General features: G+C 39.2%; 1 protein-coding gene across 2 annotated transcripts in view; it reads right to left on the reverse strand.

Moving 5' to 3' along the window:
- Positions 1 to 4,619: 4,619 nt before the first annotated feature.
- MSRB3 (methionine sulfoxide reductase B3) overlaps positions 4,620 to 24,580 on the reverse strand; it is a 191,499-nt gene continuing 171,538 nt past the window's right edge. For both annotated transcript variants that reach the window (XM_003259599.4, XM_012500258.2), the window contains 2 exons: positions 17,680 to 17,777; positions 4,620 to 8,337 (listed from right to left, as the gene is read on the reverse strand). In XM_003259599.4, the coding sequence (XP_003259647.1) occupies positions 8,170 to 8,337; positions 17,680 to 17,777 (266 nt within the window). In that variant the 3' untranslated portion in view covers positions 4,620 to 8,169. The remainder of the gene's footprint in view (positions 8,338 to 17,679; positions 17,778 to 24,580) is intronic.

The following is a 24,580-nucleotide window of genomic DNA, read 5'->3' on the forward strand; positions in this document are numbered from 1 at the left end:
AAGACTACATAGTTTTCAAGACCCAGCTGCACTTTCATCTCTAAGTGAAGTTCCTTGACTGCCACTCTCCCTGCTTCATCCCTTTTCTAGGGAAGGATAATTCATCCTTCTCCCAGTTGAATTTTCATTACATTTTATCCACACTTCTGCATAACCCTACGCAACATGCCAGTATTATGCATAATTAGCTGCAGGTCTGTTTTTCCAGCTAATTGCATGACACAGGGAGTCTTATTCAGTTTGGGGTTTCCTGTGCCAAGCATGGTACCTGGTACCCTAGTACGTGCTCAATAAATCATGCTGAATGGGTGAGCTCCATATACTAGAGGGATAGGCTGGAAACAGAGATGGTAGTTGGCTTTGTTTGCAATTTTTATTGTTGTTGTTCTTTGTTTTGTTTTGATGCTGTTGGTTAGTCAGGTAAAGTTTGTGATAGTACCTAGCAGGGTAAAGATTTAGCATTTGTAAAATTTTGACATGATCTGCAATCCACATTAGAATTCTGGGATTTGCTAGTGAGGAAAAAACACTGAGGAGATTTGAAGAGATCTCTGTTTCTTCCCTAAAGTTTCCCTGTCTTTTCCCTAAGGGCATAAATAGAAGCCTTGGGCATAAAGAATCAGGAACCCCACTGGCCATGTGTGGGGAAAAGGCCCCTCCTATGTAATTGGATGTAAAAAAAGAAAATCTCTTTTAGACAGGCACAGGGTTTTGGCTGAAGTTCAGCAACATACCTATTCTAAGCTGAATTTGGGTATAGCCCTAATAATTACAGTTACTCTTTAGAGAAAGAGCCCAAGAGGTTTACCTGGAGATTTTTTCCAGATGTAAGCAGGTATGCGAGAAGCGCAGTAATAAAGATGTAAACCGGATGAGGCCATTTTGTGCCCCATAGTCTTTCCTCCAATCGTTCGAATGCTAGGAGATGTTCCCCAGCAATCATAAGGATGATGCAACGCAGCCGTCTAACAAACACCAGATGCCTGAGTAGCCTTATAAGCTCTGGTGTTAAAGAGAAGGGGGGTAAAACCTCAAGTTCGAATGTCTCTGCAGGTATCAATCTGTCATGAATTGTAATCAAACAGAAACAAACCTCTTTATTCCATCAGTTCCTGGGATAGGTCCATCATGTGTCCTGCAGACATGCTCTGAGTGTGGTGAGAGCCCTCAGGAACCTGTCCTCCTCCTTCACCCTCCCATGGTAGAGTCTGACTTAGTGACATTGGTAAAGGCACCCCATCCCCACCACCTGGGCTTTATACCTTTTTGCATGAGAAAGGATGAGCTGGATCAGCTATGCCAAAAACTGAGTATTTTGGTTAAACGCATCTTTAGTATCACCTCTATTCTTTCTTTTTTCCATATGAATCCAGAATAGGACTTTTCTTGCTGTGGGAGTTAAAATTCTTAGGAGTGTTACTTGGATGATGGATGCACTAAAATCTGAGAATTTGCCACCACAGAATTCATCCGTATTAGCAAAAACCACTGGTACCCCAAAAGCTATTGAAGGAAAAAATTGTTTTAATTTAAAGAAAAAGAATTATTAGGAGTGCTAAAGTTAGCCCTTTGAAGAAAAATATGAAACTCTCTGTCACCAAAGTGTAAGAAAATCAAGACGTACAAAGGCTTAATTAGGCCTCTCTGAAATAACACAGTCACAATGCAGAATGTGTTTCGGAAGTGTGAATTGCAGTTAACTTGAAACAAATAAGAAATGCTATATACATTTTTCCCCCAGGTTCAAACCCACCACAACTGAACACTATCCAAGTAGCCAGTGTCCTACATGGGAGGCAGCCCAGAGTGGAGCTAGGGGCTCAGTGTTTGAAGTCACAGGAACTTGGATTTCAATTTTAGCTTGGCCATGGACTAGCTGTGTAATTTGTCTTAATGTTTTGAGCTGTTAGCACCATCATCTGTAAAATGAGGATAAGACTACCTACCTCACAGTAGAAATAATGGATCAAGTGCCTGACTTATCGACAGAGGTTATTCAATCCACAGTATCATTAAGGTAGAAAGAAATCCTGTGGTGGGATTGAAGGCCATGGGAATGAAGTTCGGGCAACTGTAACTTAACAATTATGACTCTCTCCTGGGCTGTATTTATGCATAAAACCTCTTTTACTTTGCTTTCTAGTTATTTACACTTCTATACCTTGCCCATGTCTGGGCTGTGCTGAACTAAGTACTTATTAATTTCTGACTGACTTGCCCTTCTGCTTATTCCAGAAAATTTGTCTGGTTCCAGTCTAACCTGCGTGATAATAAGGGTGAGTGAGTATATGCTTACTGGGAATAGTGGGGTAGACACTGCAGGGAGGAGAGTTGAAAACCTTGAAATAAGAATGAGGCTCCTTGGCTGGGCATGGTGGCTCACACCTGTAATCTTAGTACTGTGGGAGGCCGAGGTGAATGGACCACATGAGGTCAGGGGTTCAAGACCAACCTGGCCAAGATGGTGAAACCCCATCTCTACTAAAAATACAAAAATTAGCTAGGCGTGGTGGTGCCCACCTGTAATCCCAGCTACTCAGGAGGCTGAGGTGGGAGGATCGCTTCAACCTGGGAGGCAGAGGTTGCAGTGAGCCGAGATCATGCCACTGCACTCCAGCCTGGGCAACAGGGCAGTGAGACTCCAAAAAAAAAAAAATAGAGAAAGAAAGAAAGAAAAGAAAGAAGAAAAAGAAAGAAAGAAGAAGAAAGAAAGAAAGAAAGAGAAAAGAAAAGAAAGAAACTAACTCCCTGGCATCCATAATCTGACAAGTTGGTATGGTTTTGTAATCAACTAAAAATTAGGAAAATCTCATGTGGGCTAGGAATCTGATTTGGCTACCAAATTTCAGGTCACCATGGTTTTATTTCATGATGGTTCCATAAAAGCTCTTTACACCCGCAGGACAGCCTTTCAGGTGTTTTGGGCAAGACGTGTCAGAGCTGCCTCATTCCAGAGCTTACAGTCATTTTTGGGCCAATTCCTCCTAGACTGGCCCACAAGACTGACCTCTGGGAGTAAGTGTATGGGAAGCATTCTTGCCAGAATATTCTTCTATGGCAGAGGGCTTTTTCAGGTAAAAAATCTCAAAATATGGTGAAATTTCAATCTGCTGTGTAAAGAACCATGAGCTCTGGTTTGAAACCTGTATGGGGTGCTAGTAAGCTTGTCCCAAACACAGTTTTTAAATTCAACCTTTTTCGAAAGCCAGTATCTTCCAAAAGTCGTTTTGTTGTTACGATCTAGGTAACAGCAGTTTTCTGACAAAAAGAAAGAGTTGAAGATTTGGGTTGAAATCTCTTCAATGGTTAAAAAAAAATGATGATAATGTTGCAAGGAAGTATAAGAAAAATAGAAGAGACGGGAAAGGTGATATGTAAATTTATACACTGAAGTCTGCTCTCTAATTCTTGGAATTACTGTGATGAACCCTGCCATGGACATCCTGTGGTCTAGAAAGGCACTGGGAAGCACCATTCGGCAGCCCAGGCTCAGTCCAGAAATGCAAATAGGAATTAAGGTGGTGCTAGTGAATGAGGACAGGCTAGTCCTCCAGGACAAGACAAACGGGTAGTGAGAGATGAGAAGAGCTAAAAGGCATGATATTTTGGAAAAACCATCCACCCACCCCTATAGAAAGAAAAGTACTGATGAAAAAAAGCCATTTTCGAGGGTCAGATATAAATGCTTTTAAAATTAATACTAATTGAAGTTTTCTCACTAAAAGTTCCAAGGCAGTGGTTCTCAAATTTGAATAAGCACAAGAATCACATGGAGGGCTTTCTAAAATGCAGATTGCTAAGGCCCCAGCCCAGAATTTTTGATTAAGGAAGTCCAAGATGAAACCTGGAAACTTGTATTTCTGGCAAATTCCCAGGTGATGCTGATGCCTCAGTGTCTGAGGACTACACTATGAAAAGCAGTGCTCTAAGGTACACTACATAAAGTTGCTGGCCTGTGAATTTTAAGATCCCAGGAATATGACTTAAAGAACTGGCTGAAGAACAAAAGTCTTCATCACCCCACTTCTGCCCCCTAAAGTAAATAAATAGACAATACAAAACAACTCAACATTTCAACAACAAATAATACAATATCAAAACTTATCTGTAGAGATGTCTTTTATCAGTGAAATCATCTGTAAGCAGTGGAAAGCTCCTAATATACTTCCCTAGAGACCAACCCTCGATGATAGTGTAAGTTTCCTGTCAAATTTTTTAACAGAAGGCAAGGCATCAGCGTGGTATCATTTCTGCATTTTTACCCGCAGAGTTTTCATGGTGGAACTCCCAAATCCATATTTTAAGCAAGAAACATACACAAGCTGCTGAAGATTTTGCTGAGGTGAGGTGAAGGTTGAGTAATTCTGCAAATGTTTCCCTTTCCTCCAGTCTTTCAGATCCCTGGAGGCCTCTCCCAGGGCCTGTGGTATGGAGAGCTGGACTTGACCCTACTGTGAGAGACCCAACTTCCAAAGACTGCATCAGATGAAAGGCTCTCTATATAGACTACAGACTTGTCAGCTGGTTAAGGAGGCAAACAGAACAGTCTGCTACAAACTCCAGTCCATGTATCTGTGCTGAAAATAAAAGGAGTCTTTAGGAATCAAAGAAGAAAATATTTTTACAAAGAAATTTTATTGCATAATTCTTGTATACAATAAACATAGGAAAAGGGTTTTTAATGAAAATTCATGTCATTTTTCAAAAGTGTTGAATTGTCTGGAGAAAAATTATTACAAAGCTATCTAAGGCAAAAATAATATTTAACCTTCTAAACAAAAGATAATCCCCTTTACCATTTTTTTTGTATTTAAAGCAAGACATTTTAAACACAAGTAATACAGAGAAGTTTTCAAATTGCTACGTCATTTGCATTAAGAATTTAAATGCATCTAAGAAGTGAAGAGTTTAAACACATGGGAATGTTCTCTAATACAACAGATATTGCTGCTTTCTTCAGATCCATTCTGCTTGAATGTAAGGCCATACTTTTTGCACACCAACAGAAATCTGCATCTTCTAATGGTACAGTAAGAGCTGGAGTGCAGAGAGGGAAAGTCCCGTGCACTTCCTACGTTAAAAAAATGGCATAACTCCCACAGATCACATACACCTTGCCATACTGACTCAGTTCATTGCACTCCATATCCTGCAAAAATAAATCTAGTGCTCGACAGCTGACATTATTGCTCACTGACGTTTTAGTAATATATTTCTTTCACATAAGACAGAAATATACTGAAATTTGATACCACTTAAACCCAAAAGCAATCTGGAATTAAACCACATGCATACACCCCACTCTTTTTTCAATAGATGTTGCATTTTTCTTAAAGTCGATCCTGGAAAATGTGGTAGAAGAAAAAGTGGCTTTCCTTGAAACAAAGACTAAGGATTAGAAAAAGAGGGGCTTTTTCTGAGTGAAATGTTAAGCCCTACGATATAAATGAAGGAACAATGACAATCCAGTCTCTGTGGAGAGGGAAGAGGCCTCTGATTGATCCTCCTTGTCTACCTCAACACTGTGGCCCCCGTCCTGCGGACCCCAGGGGAGGCTATCCCACAGAGCTGGAGCAGCCGAGAGGTGCTGTGTGTGCCTCTGGAGTATGGGCTGCAGGCTGTGGCAAAGCCCTGAGAGACCTATTTCTTTGGCCACCCCAGCGTGGAATCCTGGGGTCACTGGGAAATACTAGGGCTTTCTCTGTGAGATTGGGAAAGACTTCTAGGATGGTCTGGACACTGATGGCTGAGGTCTGGTCTTAAATTTTACACCTCATTTCTAGAGAGACGTGAAGCCTACGAATTCCAGAGTGAACCCAGGGCCTGGGGTGAAATGTCTTGGAACCTGAGGGAGCATCTGGATGCTCAGATAGAAACCTCTTATCTGAGCATCCAGATAAGACCAGAGCTCATCTGGAATCAAGCATACATGACTATAAAGAGTCCACCGGGATGTCAGGCTTCTTAGAGAGGTGCTTGTAGAGAGAGATATGTAGGAATGTGGACATGGCCACACTGACGCTGTTTGTCACAGATTTTCATTCTAATTTCTTGTTGTTTCTTTAAAATTGTCAAATGTCCCTCTTTCTTTTTTTTCTCCTAGTGCTTACAAGGAAAGCTGTCAGTCTTCATAAGCTTTCAAAGAGTTACAAAAATATATATTTTTAAACTACAATTCAAGATTAGCATCCAAAGCTACAAACAGGATGTACATTCGTCACACACCATACCACCTTCACACCTGGCTACAGCAATGTTGACTTATATCACCACCGTTTATACTGTGAAAACTTTATTGTGCACAGACTTAATGTTATAAAGCAACTGAGCAGAGCTTCTCAAAGTAAAACTAGCCGTGTTGCCACAAAGGGAAATTCTGGCTCTTGGCCCAACTTTTTCCATACCAATCAGCTAAGTCAGCCTCCTCTCTGCTTCTTTCCATTTCAGATGCCTGGGTTTTGGCCTTTGAGGCAATTAGAACCAGATCAGTTTAATTTTACAACACTGACCTCAGTTGTATAGCAATATAGTGAATTTGCCCTGAGAGTATCAATACATTTTACAAATATTATGAGTCCCAGTTTACGCATGAAGAAATAGGCACAGAGAGGCTAAATGGCTTGTCCTTTGTCACACAAAAGATTATGTTGAGTATGAAACTTGAACTTCAGTTTTAGCTTTCCATGTGAATGCCCATGTCTCTCCAGAGGTCACCTGGAGCTCTGTGCACAAGGGCCACCCCACTTGGATTCTGTTTGTTACTTGTAGTGCCCTGTCAGTTTTTCTGCCCCGCACTGAATTTTTCAGTCCCCAAGACTTCATCCTTGATCTTCTCTGCTCTCCCTCATTCCTGCTGCCTTGATGAAGTGTGTTGCCCCTAATATTTTATTTTACACAGTGGAATTTATGCCCTTCCAGCTGCAGCTGCTTTTAGGTGTGGAGAGAGGGACTTATAAAAAGGTGATGGACAGACGTTCTTCTTTTTGAATTTTAGACCAAGTGGGGTTCAATATTTTACAGTTGTCTTACATTCGAATGCTGCTTTCTTTTTCTTTTCTTTTTTGACAGGCTCTCACTCTGTTGCCCAGGCTGGAGTGCAGTGGTATGAGCTCAGCTCACTGCAACCTCTGCCTCCCGAGTTCAAACGATTCTCCTGACTCATCCTCAGGAGTAGCTGGGACTACATGCCCAGCTAGTTTTTGTATTATTATTATTATTTTTTTTGAGATGGAGTCTCGCATTGTCACGCAGGCTGGAGTGCAGTGGCGTGATCTCGGCTAACTGCAAGCTCCGCCTCCCGGGTTCACGCCATTCTCCTGCCTCAGCCTCCCAAGTAGCTGGGACTACAGGCGCCCGCCACCACGGCTGGCTAATTTTTTGTATTTTTAGTAGAGACGGGGTTTCACCATGTTAGCCAGGATGGTCTTGATCTCCTGACCTTGTGATCCGCCCGCCTCGGCCTCTCAAAGTGCTGGGATTACAGGCATGAGCCATTGCACTGGGCCTCCAATGCTTTCAATGGAAAATATAATAAAGGCCTAACAGTGAGGTAATGTTTACTTCTCTGCCACAACACTCAGTATGCCCCTTTGGATCTGGCAACAATTTAACATAAGGAAAGACTTTGGACCTTCACACCCTTTTAGTGAGAAAACAAAAATGACGTTAGCTCAAACTTTCCACAAAGCTGAGCAGTTTCATTAAGACATCACTCCATCCTTATCTTAGGTGGGTCTGTGCAAAGGCCTCAAGGCCATGTGTCTTGCAGGTCTCCATGCCCTGCACTGCCCAGCTCTGATCTCTACACTGCAGAGGAGATCTCTATTTTCATGTTTGAAGACCATGAACCCTCTGCTTCTGAATCAAAGGGGGAAAAACTGCAAAAGAAGCCATGTGCTCAAAGAAAAGAATGCCAAAGGGTATAAGTGGCTTGTGAAGAAGTTTCACAAAGCTGTTTCCATTTGCTAAAGCTATAAACAGTTCTTGATCTAGTCAATAGCAAAATACATGGATGGCCAGGGCTTCTGTTTAAGCAAAAGAAGAAAAAATATCAATAGCACAAAACTGCCCTTATAGTTTTTGAAAAAATATATCTATTAAGATAACAATTTTCATTTTTTTAATAAGCTGTGCATTAAGTACACTTTGTTTCCATCACTCTCCATTACTCTAGAGCTCCGCTTTGTCTGCCTGGGCTGGGCTGGCGACCCCACTGCCTCCCTCGGCGGCACCACTGCTATCCGCAGGTGTGAAAGACAAGGCAGCCGAATTTATGCAGTATCTTTTCCCAGTTGGACGAGGCCCATCATCAAAAATGTGCCCAAGGTGAGCACCGCACTGAAAGAGAAGAACAAAACGTCAGGGAAAAGCATGTACAAAGCAAGCTTTGAGAGGAATTCACATTAAGCAGTTTAAATGGATGATCAGCCTGTAGAGAAATGAAGGAAACCATCGTGGATGATTTCTAATCCGCCTGTCAATAGCCGCAAAGATGGTTTCTGGCAGGCTTTGCGCCACATGCTGAGAATAAAAAACACTAGAATTGTGCATATCAGAAATCATTTAGGAGCCACTGTATTTTTTGATCTGTGAAGTCTCTCAGCCAGCTGAAAAATGACTGCAGTAATTTTATGAATCAAGTTGACCCTTGATCTTCCCTTGTAAGAAACATGGCAGCATAAAATCTTTCCCCCTGGCATTACTTTTGGCTTTGGATGGGTGGGTTTCCGATATGCAGAAGTCCACTGAAAAGATACTGTTTAACTGGCCATGACAGAGGTGATGTTTGCTTTCATGGGCAGTAAAACTTAACATCAGACAAGCATTGGATGTTCTTGGAACCCAGCGAAGCAATGGCAAGGCTCAATAGATTTATGTCACAGTCACCAGGGCTGCAAATGTAGCAAAAGGAAGCATCTCTAGCATACACAATTGTTTTTTTCCTGGATTCCAACAAGTCGAGTGTCATGCTGGCTTCTTTATCCAAATGAACTATAATATAAAGAAAAGGAATAAGCTGTTTAGCTAAAATCAATTTTACTGACTATTCAAAAAGCTGGGGAAGAAGAGACCTAAGGTCTAGACAGAAGCAGAAGGAACATCATGTTGGTGTTTGAGAGAAATCCAGCCCAGAGAAAGTTTCTCCAAAAAGGCTGGCTCAGTGAATACCCCTACACTAACTGCGTTGATGCTGGGTACAGCTGCAGGAGATGAAAGTACATGTCACACTTAGATATCTACTACCCTTTTCCATCAGGGATGGGGCAAACGAGATGGAGACACTGGTGCACCATATTCAAGCAGGCTGTGAAAATCCATCATTTATCATGGAACAAAGAAACCAAAGCCTGAGGTAAATGACTTCCATTCATTCACTTATTAATGGAGTGCCTGCTAAAACCAGGCACTGTTTTAGACCCTGGAGTACAGGCAACAATCCCTGGCCTCATAGAGCTTACATTCTAGTGGGAGAGACAGACAGTACACAAGAAAACAAGTGAACTATAAAGCATGAAAGGTAGAAAGCAATGCTAAGGGAGGAAAAAAGGAAGGTGATATGAAATGTTAGACAGGGTGGTCAGAAGAGGCCTACCTGGGGTGACTTTGGAATAAGGACCTGGAAGAAGTGTATCTCTAGGGGAGGGCATTTCGAGGAGAGGGAAGAGTCAAGATTTAGGTAAGAGTATGAGAGAAAAAGCATATCAATTATTTGTTAACTCTCACTGTGCTGATTTGGTGTATAAAACACAAATTTCAAGGAAAGTGTATTAATTGACAGGGGACTGGGGCTGAGATACCAAATGGAGATGAAGAGAGAAAAATGAGAGAAAGTGCTCATTACAACGAAAAGCACTAGAATCTTAGTTTCCCTGTTGAACATGCTAAGCTCAATTCTCAAGTATTCCCTAGTTATTAACAAATAGTAGAAATAGCAAATTTGACTGTATGGCACTTCCATGTTAAAAGTGCATTCTCATTTCACTGCCAGCAAACTCTGTCAGTTTATTAAAGAGCTAAAAATGAACCCTGAACTGATTTGATCTATTGCCTAGAAAATATGAAACAGGCCTAAAAAGCAAATCTTGTATTATTTTACCACATTCTATGCAGGTTTAGGTAATATCAAAGCTGACAGCTCAGATTGCTTTTCCTTTCTATAAACAATTGATGCCAAATTTTTAGGCATCCACAGCTAAGATGAACCAGTAAAAATACATATGCTTGCCCAATGGACACAGGAAAACACCCATTTCTGCCTGCCAAAATAGTCAAGGTGCTGTCCAACAGGAACCAGTGCTCTCGGTGACCAGTGTGTGTGCACAATTACTGATCTCAGATGCAGCTCCAGCACTTGGATCACTTGGCATTTAAGAGATGAAGTTTTCATATATCTAAAAGCCTTAGGGGTGTGTGTGTGTGTGTGTGTGTGTGTGTGTGTGTGTGTTTAATGAGAGAATGCAGCTATCTGGGAAAAATAAATGATATTGCCTTTGCTAATAATCTCTTGAGCATCTTTAGAAAATATTTCTATGTATTCTACACCAAAAATAAAGCATAGTGAGGATACATTTGAAGGTGTTTAAGAATGAGTTATATGATCTTAATTTCCCAAATCATATTTTAAAAATCCAAATTACAGTAATTGAGTCTGTTGAACTGGGTGAGTTTTCAACCTGTAGTTTCATTTGCTAATCTGGAACTAGTATTCTGGTTAAATAGAAAGGAAAACACTGATTCTAGGTGTGTCCCTATTCCAAGGCAAAAAAAAAAAAGAAGTGAGGAAGAGAAATTATAGTTAGAAAAAGACAATGAAAACTACTTGCTAATAAATATATGGGTTGAGGATGGGGGTAGAAAAATCCTCAGAAATGGTTTGAGTCCCCTGAAAGTGATAGTTATGGCTTCATCATACTTGCCACAAGGTATTCTGGAAGAGTCACGGCAGCCTTAGGTTACTGAGGGAGAAGCATCATCTCAAAACATAGAAAGGTGTTCATCTGTATCTGTGGCACCACATACATGCCCACCCCAATGCCGGCAAAGCCATTTGTCTGAGGGAAGCCTAACCATGCAGTGCCAGTCGAGCTTCCTCCCAGGTAAACCTAGTCTCCCAGAAAGGACTGTTACCCGGTTTCTTTGAAAAGCGCACAAGCCTTGAAGGCTCCTCCCTGAGAGGATGCGCGTGGAGCCCATTCTTTGCAGCTTCTAGCCCTGGGAAAGCTGGGAGGATAAATGGAAGTTGCCAGAGAAGCATTGTTTCTTTAGCTGCCTGCAAGTTCTGCCTCCCAGGCCCCAGCCAACTGGCAACGTGTTGGGGTCTCTCAGCACAACTGGTTGTAACTGAAACAAACTGGTTGCTCGATGAAGAAATCTCTGAGACCTGCTGTTAATGATTTATTTGAGGATAGAATCTTTAGTGTGCATTTTGAATGTTGTTTTTAATGGTTATGTGTTTCTTTATTTCACAAGTAAATGTACCTGAATATTCTGGTCTTCATTCTGAAGAGCATCAGATGATTGTTCAAGAGAAAAAATTTGAATTCTCACAAGAATCCTTTATCACCTAAGCCTCCCATTCAGAAAAGCTGGCAACTAAAGAACCTGCAGAGAACCAAGGGAAAGGACCCCCTAAAATAAATGTTTGAGCATCAAATTTAACATAATTCCTTAAAATCTGACTGCAGTTCTCAATTGTATACATAAGAAACACAAATAGTGTATTCAACACAGTTACATTTTTCTGCACTGATGTATTTCCCACTGTCTTAGAGGTTTTTCTCCTAGCTATTCCTAGGATGTTTGGGCTTTATTATTGTCATTTTCTCTTAAGTGTTTGATCTATGAAATGAAGCATTTTCAAAGCAGGGCTTTTACACTTGGGCACATGGGGCAGGATGAAAAAGTTTTAAGAAGAAAAGCAATTTACTTTGCCAGTAGTATTCTGTTTTCTCCCACTGTTATTGAAGACACTTGTGTGTAAGTGGGGGCTTTTTTTCCTCTGTGCTTGTGATATTAATCTTTTGCCAAGGAAATGACTGTGAAGTCACCAGTTTAGCATTATGATTTTACTGAAAGATCAAGAAAAAGAGAGATGGGCTGTGAGTCTAAAGCCCTATTGTAACACATGTGTATCTTTAATCATCAGCAATATGTGAGTTGTCATCTGTAGAAGATTAATAAGGTTTGGGGTTTTTACCAAAAACTGCTTAACTTTTGAAAAATACTTTCTATTGGTGCATATTTACCTTTCTGTTCATTTGGCTGACTTAGAACAAATTAATAATGATCTTCAACAAACTTAAGGGACTATACCATAGACTCAAGCAGTAATAGCAGCACTCATAAACAGACTCCAACGTGGGTAAATTCAGAGATCTGATGGTTTCCTTAAAAAAAATTACAAAAAGTTAAGTGATTTATTAGTCTCCCATTTGCTCCAGCTGGAGAATTTTGATCTGAAGAAGGAAGAATTCCCCAGGTATTCTAGAAGGAACTTACTTCACTGAACTGCAGGTTAAACTGTGGAAATCTTACCTCTTTGCACTGAATTTAAACTCCTGACAAAGCGTTGCTTAACAGGCTGGGGTTGGAGGATTAGGGAGAGGCTGTCAAATAATTATTCGTAGCAGTTAGTGAAACTGGAATAGAAGCAATGTATTTTATCACTAGTTAAAAATATAAATTAAATTAAGGAAAATTGTTTATAGCTGAAAATTGTTACAAGACGGCTGCAGCTGGAGGGAAAATACATGTGCTCACCAAAGCAAGTAAATTTAAGATGAAGATCCTCTTTGGAAGAGATAACTGAAATATAATTCCTCAATTCAGTAGGTGGAATAACAAAAGAGAGCAAATAAAATTGCAACAAAAATCAGAATATAACAGGGTACCCATAAGCAACAATTATAATGAAGACAGTGAAGAATCTCTCTGACCCTTGCTTGTTTTCAGTGCTGTCAATGCAAAGATTAGGCAGTGTGCTGTTTCCTACACAACAATTCTTTTAGAAGAACCTCACTGCAAGACTTCTAGAAAAAGTGGTGACAGGACTGAACCAATCTTAACTCTCTCAGTAAATCTTTACTAAAAACATTATCTGAGAAGTCACTGGACACATGGATAAACATGTACTGTAAAGAGGTGGTAGGCTACTGGCTCCCAATGAATCTACAATTCCTATGCAAATATGGGGCCTAATTCACTGCATGCATGGTGTCATCCCTACCACAATTTTTTTTAAAAAAGGATCCTAAGCACTAAAGTGAGAATTAGGTAGGAACCAAAAGAACAATGAAATATTGCCATATTGCCAAACTGCTGATCAGGTTGAGTTGATTTAGGTTTTGTCCATGAAGGCTCAGTTCATTTGTAGAAGTTGGCAGTTAAAGGTTCTTCATATTTAGATATTCCATCTTTACCAAAAGGAAAGAAATACGCCACATAACATATCCGACTGAAAATGTCTACAACACACTAAAAGCATCTAATAGATTTTTTATAATACAAACCATATTGAGGCAATTCAGTCCAGAGAAAAGACAAGCCACGTAAATTAAGAATACAAGAATTTTAGAAAGAGAGCAAACCAGAGTAGTTTCCCACATTATCTCACCAGCAAAATAATAATAATGATAATAAAATAAAACCCTTAAAAAATAGGAGAAGTTGGCTGCATAAATGTCTTCTTTTGAGAAGTGTCTGTTCATATCCTTCACCCACTTTTTGATGGGTTTGTTTGTTTTTTTTCTTGTAAATTTGTTTAAGTTCTTTGTAGATTCTGGATATTAGCCGTTTGTCAGATGGATAGATTGCAAAAATTTTCTCTCATTCTGTAGGTTGCCTGTTCAGTCTGATGATAGTTTCTTTTGTTGTGCAAAAGCTCTTTAGTTTAATTAGATTCCATTTGTCAATTACACCATGGAATACTACGCAGCCATAAAAAAGGATGAGTTCATGTCCTTTGCAGGGACATGGATGAAGCTGGAAGCCATCATTCTCAGCAAACTAACACAGGAACAGAAAACCAAACACCACATGTTCTCACTCATAAGTGGCAGTTGAACAATGAGAACACATGGACACAGGGAGGGGAACATCACACACCAGGGCCTGTCAGGGGATTGGGGGCTAAGGGAGGGATAGCATTAGGAGAAATACCTAATGTAGATGACAGGTTGATGGATGCAGCAAACCACCATGGCATGTGTATACCTATGTAACAAACCTGCACGTTCTGCACATGTTTCCCAGAACTTAAAGCATAATAAAATAAAATAAAATAAAATAAAATAAACAGGAGAAGTTCTGAGCAGGAGAAGAGACTACATGAACTGAAAAACTGTAAGGTAAAAGAAGATAAACAGATAATGAAAAAATAGTGCCAAAAATGAGAAACTAGGAAGTAAAACACAAGTGACTGCTCTAGCATGGGAACTATTAAATCTTTTATTTTATCAAGTCAAGGTAAAAAAAGATGCCTGAGAAAAAGGAAAATTTAAAAAAAGAAAGAAAATTATAAAACAAAAGGAAAATAAACGTGAATGGAACACACAAATAAAAGACAGAGAAACTGAAATGAAAGATACCCAGTCCACTTGAATTCAGTACGCCGTTTTTGTGCTTAGGTGGCAGATACCCCCTCCTCCATCCACAAGGGCAAGGGTGTGGCACACATACCATTCGTTAGTGCTGGAACCTCATTCTCTCCTGCATAGAACTTACTTTACTCCAAAGCGTGTATTTTCATACGTGCCTTAGCAGAACAAATTCCTCTCCCTCTTTTCTTTAAATTTAAGAGTTCTATTTAAGAAAGGGTCAAACACTTTCTAAATACGAGAAGTGAAGGTTGTGGAAAAAGAAGCCAAAAGGGAGCAGGCCAGTGTTGGTTCATCACACAACTGTTAAGAAAGAACAAGAACAGTCACCTTGGGCTTTAACTGCGAGGCCAACAGCTATGCTTGGTTTAGCCTGACTTCTTTTAGGAATGTTGCCTAATTTTGGCATTGTTTGTGGGTTTAATTTCTCTTTGGTCACTGTAGGACATCTTCATAATGATCTTTCCTAGACTACTACTGATGTTATCTCTCTGACTGGCACAGAGAAAGAAAGAAGCTTATTCCAACAGTGAATTATAAGAATTTGTCACAAAGAGATTAGAGAGTAGGGCCATAAGGAAAGTTAATACCTTATGCTTCATTTTTCTGTGCCTTTTAAATTTAGTTTTCATAAGATTCAATGTTTGAAAATGGGTTCTGAGTGAAAACGAGTTAAAACGATCATGTAACAGCATTTGTAGCTTCAAAAAGAAAATTAAAGAAACAACTATTAGTCTTAAAAGAGGTTTACTAAATACTGTGTACCTAAGTTACAAATTAATGTGAGCCATCCTACTTATAGTTTACCTTTTTGTGACAGTTATAAAATCATCAATCAAATTTAATTGAATTTAAAACTAAATTGCAGGCTGGGCACGGTGGCTCACGCCTGTAATCCCAGCACTTTAGGAAGCTGAGGCGGGTGGATCACTTGAGCTCGGGAGTTCAAGACCAGCTGGGCAACATGGTGAAACTCCGTCTCTACCAAAAATACAAAAAATTATCCAGATGTGGTGGTGTGTACCTATGGTCCCAGCTACTTGGGAGGTTGAGGTGAGAGGATTGCTTGAGCTCGGCGGGTGGAGGTTGCCATGAGCCAAGATCATGCCACCGCACTCCAGCCTGGGCGACAGCGTGAGACCCCATTTCAAAAACAAAAAACGAACAAGCAAACAAACCCCCAAACTAAATTGCATTAAGCCAACTGCTGGAAGATCATGAGATTTTTAAATTTTAATGACTCTTTTCAACCTGTCTATCTATCTGGGCACCATAAAGAGCTCTGGAGAGTACCCTAATTCAAGTCTCAGCTCTGCCACTGAAATCCACATAAGCTGACCCAAGTTCAATTGCTCTCTTTGTGCCTCAGTTTCCTCAACTGTAAAGTAACAGAGAAAAAAAAGGACCTACCTCAGAAGGTTATTGTGAGCATTAACCAGAGGAGCTTTTAAAAATGCTGCTCCCCACACTAAACCTGTCCAATTACATTAGACCCTCTGTGGGTGAAACCCAGCACCAGAAAGTTCCACTATCACCATCAGAGACTCCATTCTGAGAAACAAGAGTGAGCTGAAAATGTGATTCAGATAAAATATGAAGTCTAATTTTCAAGACAGAGAGTAGTCCACACACTTGGAGGACAGGAAACTTGCCAGTCTTTTTTTTTTTTTTTAATAAAAACAAAAATTCATCAGATGGTTAGGTACAAACTAACCTCCCTACCTACTTGGTAGTAAATATGCCACCTACTCCCTAAACATCTTGTGCTGGTGGAGGGGGTTAAAGAAAAATGGATAAAGGGCAGGTAAAGAATGCTGAGGGAGGCCCATATGGCAATCACTTTGCTATTACAGCTGCCTGATCATGCCCCTGTACCTCTGATATGTCCAACAGATTCTCCAATAAAATACCCTGTGGTGTCAATAACTTTCAGTGCCACAATATTGCAGACTTTACATTTCACTTATTTAAAGCAGATTAAAAGAACAAGATTGCCTTCCATAGAATATGCCGCTGCTCTTATTCCATGTAGATGGAGATTCTATGTCTCTGTGTTTAAGCACAAAATACCCACAAGTTCAAGTCTCTCGACTGTGGGTTTCAGATTAACTATTTTTGCCTCCTCCTCAACACTTGCTCATTTGCTTCCTTAAAGCCAGCATTAATTTGGTTAGAGCAGATGGACAGAACTAATTAGGAAATTCTTGGAAATGAGGATGTCTGTATATCAGGAGAAGCAGAAAAGGAATTACCTTATCTCATATAGCCAACCTACCACTGAACTTTCACTTCCCACAGCCTCTCTTCAACCACCTTCCTCACACCCACCTAAGAAAAGCCATTTCTGAGGTCTTCCTTGATTGTGTTTGGATCACTGCCATTAAAGGCATTCTGACTGAACAGTGGGTACACAGAACTGCAAGGAGAGGGAGATTATCAAAATATGAGGTTATACAAAGCCACACAATGAAATCTTCATATGCCCCAAGAACAGCCCACTCTTCAATTTACTGAGCCAATTGAAGATGATTTTTTTCCTACCAATGATTTTGTTTAATACTGGTGAAGCCAATAACTGACATTTTATTTATTTATTTATTTATTTATGAGACAGGGTCTTGCTCTGTTGCCCAGGCTGGAGTACAGTGGCATGATCACAGCTCACTGCAGCCTGGACCTCCTGGGCTCCAGTGATTCTCCTGCCTCAGCCCCCTGAGTAGCTAGAACTACAGGCGTATGCTACCATGCCCTGCTAAGTTTTAAAATATTTTCTGTAGAGACAAGTTCTCACTATGTTGCCCAGACTCGTCTTGAACTCCTGGCCTCAAGTGATCCTCCCCACTTGGCCCTCTCAAAGTATGAGATTACAGGTTTGAGCTATCATGCCGGCCTTAACATTCCACTAGACTTGCTAAACACCTGAACATAGGCATCCCTTGGACTTCATATAAACTTTGTCATGCTTGTCTGTCCTTGTGACCAGTCACTTGGCCTTAGTTGCTATATTTAGCACAACCAGGAGTCCTGAAAGTGTTTGCAATGCAGAGGGAGCAGCGTATTGGGTTTTCAGAAAGGATGAACTCACCTGAGAGCAGCTTGTTTCCACCCTGTGCATCCCATAGGAAAAGTCATCTGTGAATGTGATTGCCTCAGAACTGATCACATCGTGGAATGAAGGCCAACCTGGGGCACAGCAGGCACAAGAATCAAAGCAGAGAGGAGAGATACACAGCCTTGGGTTAGAATGCATTTTAAAGAAATACTAAGCAAATAATGAAAATCCTTAGTGTATGTTTAACTTTTCAACCTGAAAAAAGAAAGGTCAAAAGCTGAAGGAAAATATATTTTACAAGAGTACAGTTATTTTTCAACCCTTTCCTCACAGTCAGATTACAGTTGCATTAGGGTTTGGTGCTTCATGAGACATTGTTAGACCATCCAATAGTTTTCTAGCGCATCCTTGAACTTAGAAGGCTCTCTCTCACCACTCTTTCTCTTGTCTTCAGAGTCACTCGGCATGGCCCTGAAGCACTATGAATCTTCCATTATGATGTTTTCCAAAACACAATCAATTGGTCTGGCTGTTAACTTTTCAACTATTCCATGCCTCCTTAGAAAGCAAGCTTTTTCAGTACTTAGTTTGGATAGTTAAAATTTTGTTTAAAAAAACGACTATCCTGTTGTCACCATCCTCATCTAATTTCCTGGAAAAAGGGCTATCTGGAAATCATAGCATCTATCTATTTTTATGGGCAAGAAGCTTGTTCACTTCATAGGAGGCTCATAAAGCATCAGTCCTCAGACATCTCTGGGTAGCACCTTGTCTCAAAGAGCATCTAGTTCCAATTTTTATTTATTCTAGTGATTTTAAAAATATATACACACTTTAAGAAACTTGATGGTAATTGGATCATAGGATTGTACAAATGTTTTGAGTGTACAGTCAGGTTTTATGTTCAGTACTTATGGGCATGTTTTTATGTTTCCCCAAAATATGTCTGCAGTTACTGAGCTGAAGCCTGAATCCCCAAAATGATGAAAGAGGGGCGATGTTGCTGAAGTGCTGGTGCAATTTTTTTTTCTTTTTCACAAGTCAAATTTACTTCTGCAGAAAGGAAGAAGCCCGTTAAGAACCTGGTGCTTTGTGTTAATACACCTATTGAAAGAAAACAGAATGCAAACTTCAACAACATGATTTTCAGTTTCAAACAAAACAGATTAGGCCAAATCCCGCAAGCTCCCCCATCCTCCACAATGCAAGAGTATAGTATTGATAGTCAGTGCTAGATTTAACACCAAGAGTGTTAACACTTTGTAATTCCTTGATTTGAGCTCAAAATTGCTACAAAGCACCAGGAAAACCTTAACCTTCCAGACTATAACCTTTCACAAAAATTAATTATGCTGAGACATACTAGCATTCTTAAGGAAATGAATTTCTTCCCATTTTCTAAATTCTAAAGAGAATTTGAATATATTCTAGGCTACAATATTTGGTTTACAATGGTTACTTGACACATTTAGGGGTTCTTCTTTGTTAATAATAAAGTGCCAATTGCTAGTGAAAACAGGTTTAATGGTGATATTTGAGGACATTGAAAAATAAAGTCATTTATCTATGAAAAGAAAGAAAACATTCTGTATTTTCCTTTTTAACCTTCAAGGGCATAACTCATTTAATCGCAATTTAAGGCAACTGATATTATGGGAGGGACACACTTGATTTAGTAGTAAACAGGTAAACAGGTTTAGGAGTTTCGTTGTTGTATTAAATTTACCATAAAGCTACCTTACCCCAGCACCACATAGTCCTATTTCTAGAATTCAAAATAGGTATGGAGAAATAGATATACACACGTATATATTTTTCCTTTATGCTACATTGCATCTTATATTTATTTATCTTGTTCTAGGCATCACCCTGGATTTGTAATTTATTTTCATGCTTTCCTCCCTTACTAGTTAGTGAACACCTTGAAGGCAGAGTCTAAACTCACTGACCTGAGTATTCTCATTGCCTAACACGGTGTCCAGTACAAAGGCACAACTCAAATGTTTCTTAAACTGATTTCCAGTTAGCCTTAAATAAGCAAATGAGATAAATAATTACAGCACATCAGAGAGTTCCACAAGAAAGAGAGAGAATAAAATCATTACAGACTAATTTAGGAAATATCAATGCTAGTTTCTCACTGCACTGTCCAACTTGGCTCAATTACTGTGATTAAGCCTCTTTATATAGGGGAGAGGTTTACTTCTTGTGTATTTAGGAGAGGAGAAACATGAAGTTCATAGAGTTCACTCATTTTACAGGGTTTTGGGGGTGGGAGGGAACAGAAGGATAAGTTACTTGCCAAGGTTACACAGGCAGTAAGTAGCAAAGCCAAAACTAGGATATGAATATTCTGACTTTAGGACTCTCTTCTTATGTTCCACTTTCTTCCTCAATTTTTTCTACCTGAATTAGATATGCACAGGATTTTCCAGAAAACTATATTTAAGAATAGAGCAGGATGAGGGAGGTTGAAACAGACTGCAGGTCTCAAAAGATTTCAGTGTTTCTGGGAAACCGTTGATGCTTGAATAGTTTGTTGTTTACCATGGCATTATTTAAACATTAGAAGAGACACTCAAAAATAAAAATAAAAATAAATAAAGATATTTCAACACTCCCCAAAACTCACAACGTCCCTTTGCCCTGTAGAAGAGATGGCAGTTTTCAAAATGGAATATTCAATATGTCAAACCAAATCTTGATTAGTGGAGATGGACAGGAAAAACCACGCTGGAGACTGTAACTCCCTGTGGTGGAACACATTTCAAAAGAGAATCATGGCTAACTTTGGCCAATAAGGTTAACAAAGGAGAATGCTGAGTTGCTTTGCTAGACTTCTCAGAAAAAGTGACATTCTATACAAAGAGTGCATCAGAAAGGTAAGTACTTAATGACAATCAAACTAAGAAGGACATTCCCCCAATAATAAACTGCCTTATGGCAGAGAAGCCACAGTGATGACAGCACTTTGAAAGCGGAATTCCCTCATCATGTGAAAGTATTTAAAGAAGGAACTCTTCACTGCTGTAAAAATCCTCAAAGGAAACCTTGCCCCCACTCCTAATAATAAGGAAAGTGCTTCAAAGGGTGATAGGCAGAGACTGAAGCAATCTGTGTCTTGTTGAGAAAATTATCTTGAGTAAAAGGGAGGGGGGAGGGGAGTGTGTTTATGTCAGTTTTGACATTAAAGAAAGATCATCCATCCTCCTTTCTCTAGGATTTTCCTTTTGGCCTTCTAACAAAACATTATTTGTTTTGGATGCATTCCATGCACTTTTTAAAAGAAAAGTCATGTGAAAACCTGTATAAACAGAGTCGGTTCACCCCACCCCCAATACATCCCCTAGTTTCTATTTGATGAGATTGGATTAGGCCTATTATCATTTCATTTCAAAGAATATAAACTGTACTTTTTAGATATTAGCCTATTATTATCAAGGATGCCTTATTTTCAATAGTTTCACCCTTCAAAGAATTCCTATCTCCAGATAGCAAATAAATATATGTAGTACAACTGAAGCAGGCAAGTTGAAATATGGCAGTTCTGCCTCAGTTTTATTCACCCATCAGGCCACATTCATCTGCAGAAATAACATCATACTACTCATATCATGTGAAGCAACTCCAGAATATGCTCATTTTCATCTCAAATGTAAGAGCAAGTGATCCAGATTAGTTGTTGTAGCTTCTTTGGTGCTTGCTATATCATCTACACTAGAATGGATTTTTTTTTTAGATTGCAGTATAAATAATTATTCCCCCTCCAATCCATAATGTAGCTTAATCAATCTGTTTCAAGTCTACTTGAGCCCATAATTGAATAATGGCATAGCTCTCCACAAGTAGTACTCTGTTGACAAATTCTAAATGTTTCACGCCAACTGCCTCATAAGTAAAACTTTCTTAGCTCTCCGTCCCAATCAATTCCACCTTCTTTAAAAAAATCTGTGAAACATGTTGTTAAAGTTAGCAACAGAGTGTAAACAAGTTGAAGCCAATTCTATCTGGACCATGTCTAGAAAATGTGGCCCTCATTGTCCTATTCTTAATTTAACAAGAATTGCTATACAGCTTCCACTTCCCCTAATCCTTCCCCACCCTAAAATAAAAATTAGAAACCTTGCTAGTCAGCTACATGACTCATCAGTAGAACCTAGCAGAAACCACTCATGAATGAGAACTTATTGAATTGAAAGGTAATTACACATGTTTCGTTATTTTCAAATGTAAAGTAAGTTTGAACACAGTGAATCCCACTGCATTTGGGTGATGGTTCAATAATGATGATACATATTTTAGCACAGTTTTGGTGAGGCAAGCTGGAGGTACAGGTCCTTATTTGTGTGTGTATCAGTCCTCACAGCTCTCTAATTCCAAGGCCATATTTCAAAATTTGTAGTATTCAGATTATTTGTAGCTGGAATCTGCTAACCTCACTGACCACAATTTACCTTATTACCTAATTCAAAATAAATAATCCAACTCTCTATGTAGTCCCCCTGCTAACAAGAATTGTTTGAAGCTTAGAGTCCTGACTCTTGCCAAATTATTTAATATTCACTTTGTGGGGGTGGATAATGAGGTCAGGACATCAAGACCATCCTGGCTAATACAATGAAACCCCGTCTCTACTAAAAAGAAGAAAAAAAAAAAACAAAAACAAATTAGCCAGGCGTGGTGGGGGCTGCCTGTAGTCCCAGCTACTCGGGAGGCTGAGGCAGGAGAATGGCGTGAACCCAGGAAGTGGAGCTTGCAGTGAGCCGAGATCGCGCCACTGCACTCCAGCCTGGGCGACAGAGCGAGACTCTGTCTCAAAAAATAAAATAAAATAAAATATTCACTTGAACTGATGCTTCAGGTATAACGTCTATCTCATTTAAAAAATGATTCTTTATTCCCCTTCAAAGACCCATTTGGTTGCAACATAGTCTTCCAAAAATTTAAGTGGCAATCAACCAAATATGTGCATGTGGTAGAAAATCAAACAAGATGGCTCATAATGAGACATTACCTGTCAATTCTGCCATACCCACAGGAAACCATGATAAATAGATTTTCTGTTTCTTTAAAAATATGCTTATGCTGCTGTCTCTTGATTATTTCATTTTAAACCTGTGCTGTCCAATACAGTAGTTATCAGTCATGTCATTGTTTAAATTTGAATTAATTAAAATTAAATAAAATTACAGTTTCTCAGTCACACTAGCCACATTTCAAGTTCTCAGCAGTTACAAGTAGCTAATGGCGACCACATTAGACAGCACAGATATACATATAGAACATTTCCACCAAGATTTCCACAGACATAGAACATTACCATCCTTGCACAGTGCTGTTTTAGACATTACAAATTCATTTCTTCTTATGAAAGATTAAGATTTAGTACTCATACCTACATAATCTCCCCTCCATTCCCCTTTCCAATCTTTTAATACTCAGGTTATTTTTAATTTCTTTAAAACCTCATTGGGTAATGTCTGCCTCTTGAACTAGAATGTGAGTAAAAATAAAAGCAGGGAGTTTGTTTCATTTACCACTGTACTGGCAACAAACCAAAAAAGTGCCTGCTACATAAAAGGTGTTCCAAAAAAACTATCTCATAAGTGAACAATCGAATGCATGAATATCTAGCTTAAGTAGATATTTAGTAGCTTAAGACAATACCATTCAGCTCCCCACTCTGTAAGACGGCCTTAGCACCCTCATCTTCCCTCCACCTATCCTTTGCCCCATTCCAATGACCAACCATAATTAAGTCCTCTGTGCTTTTCTACAGATTCTAAGAGCTGAAAACTAATAAATATTATTTGTATTATTCTGCCAAATCCTTACCGCAACAAGTAATCCTAAGAGACCAAAAATCAAATTGATTTTCCATTTTTTATACAGCAACACTTGTTAAAAGGCATGCCACACTTCTTTTTATTTTTTTTGGATTATGACTTTATTACACAACTGTACAAACTTCTGTATTCAAAATTTTACTTTTTGAGTTTTTAATTACAAACATTTCAAGCATATGCAAAAGTATACTAATAATAGACTAGGTATCCACAATTTAACAGATGTTCACTGCCCAGGTTTCACAGATATTACCTTGTTTTCTATATTGGCTTCAGGTTTCTTTCTCCCCCTCTTTCTTTGACAATTACAGCAGATCTGCCTCTAACCTTGTTCCCTACTCTTATGCCTCCTAGTACTCCAAAGACAATTACTTACCTACCGTTCCCACATTTATTTTAATTAATCTTCACATATGTCTATATCCAGAAACAAAATATACCGTTTTAAATGTTGAGAATTTTATATAAATGGCATTGCATTGTAGGTATTTTTTGGCAACTTATTTTTTCACATTATTATCATCTCTGGCTTTCTTGGTAAAAGTATCATCTTATTTTATAAACAAAGTATCTTTTCAAATATTTCTGAGAATATTAACTAGAGAGTTGTTTTATTTTAGTTTTTCTATGATTCTCTAAAATATCTCTGCTCCTTCTGGGGCAATTGTTCTCCTTATCTTGATTTTTAAATTTCAAGCTCTTAGTTTCCTTCATATGTCTTTGGGGATCTTTGATCAACAGTTCCTATTTAAACATTGAGGCCAAGGTCAGTTATCCTACACATCTGATGGAGGTTTTCTCTGCTATTATATGTAGTATGGGTTTGTATCCTTAGTAAGCCTTTCCTCTGAATATAAAAGCTGCCTGGGAACTCCAGGACTGCTGTCGTCAGTTGCTGATGGACAAGGCTTCATCCTGGGGTTCCCTGAATACCTCAATGGGGAACGGTTTACTCTGGAATATCAACACTTCAATAGCAACCCCAATTATCCCAGACAGGCTGTTTAATATCTTAAGAGAGCAGTCTTCCAGGCTTGTTTTCTTGTGGGTAACTAATGATCTATCATTCTAAATATGAAGATAAGGAA

The sequence above is a fragment of the Nomascus leucogenys genome, chromosome 10 (assembly GCF_006542625.1).
Source record: "Nomascus leucogenys isolate Asia chromosome 10, Asia_NLE_v1, whole genome shotgun sequence".
NCBI lineage: Eukaryota > Metazoa > Chordata > Mammalia > Primates > Hylobatidae > Nomascus > Nomascus leucogenys.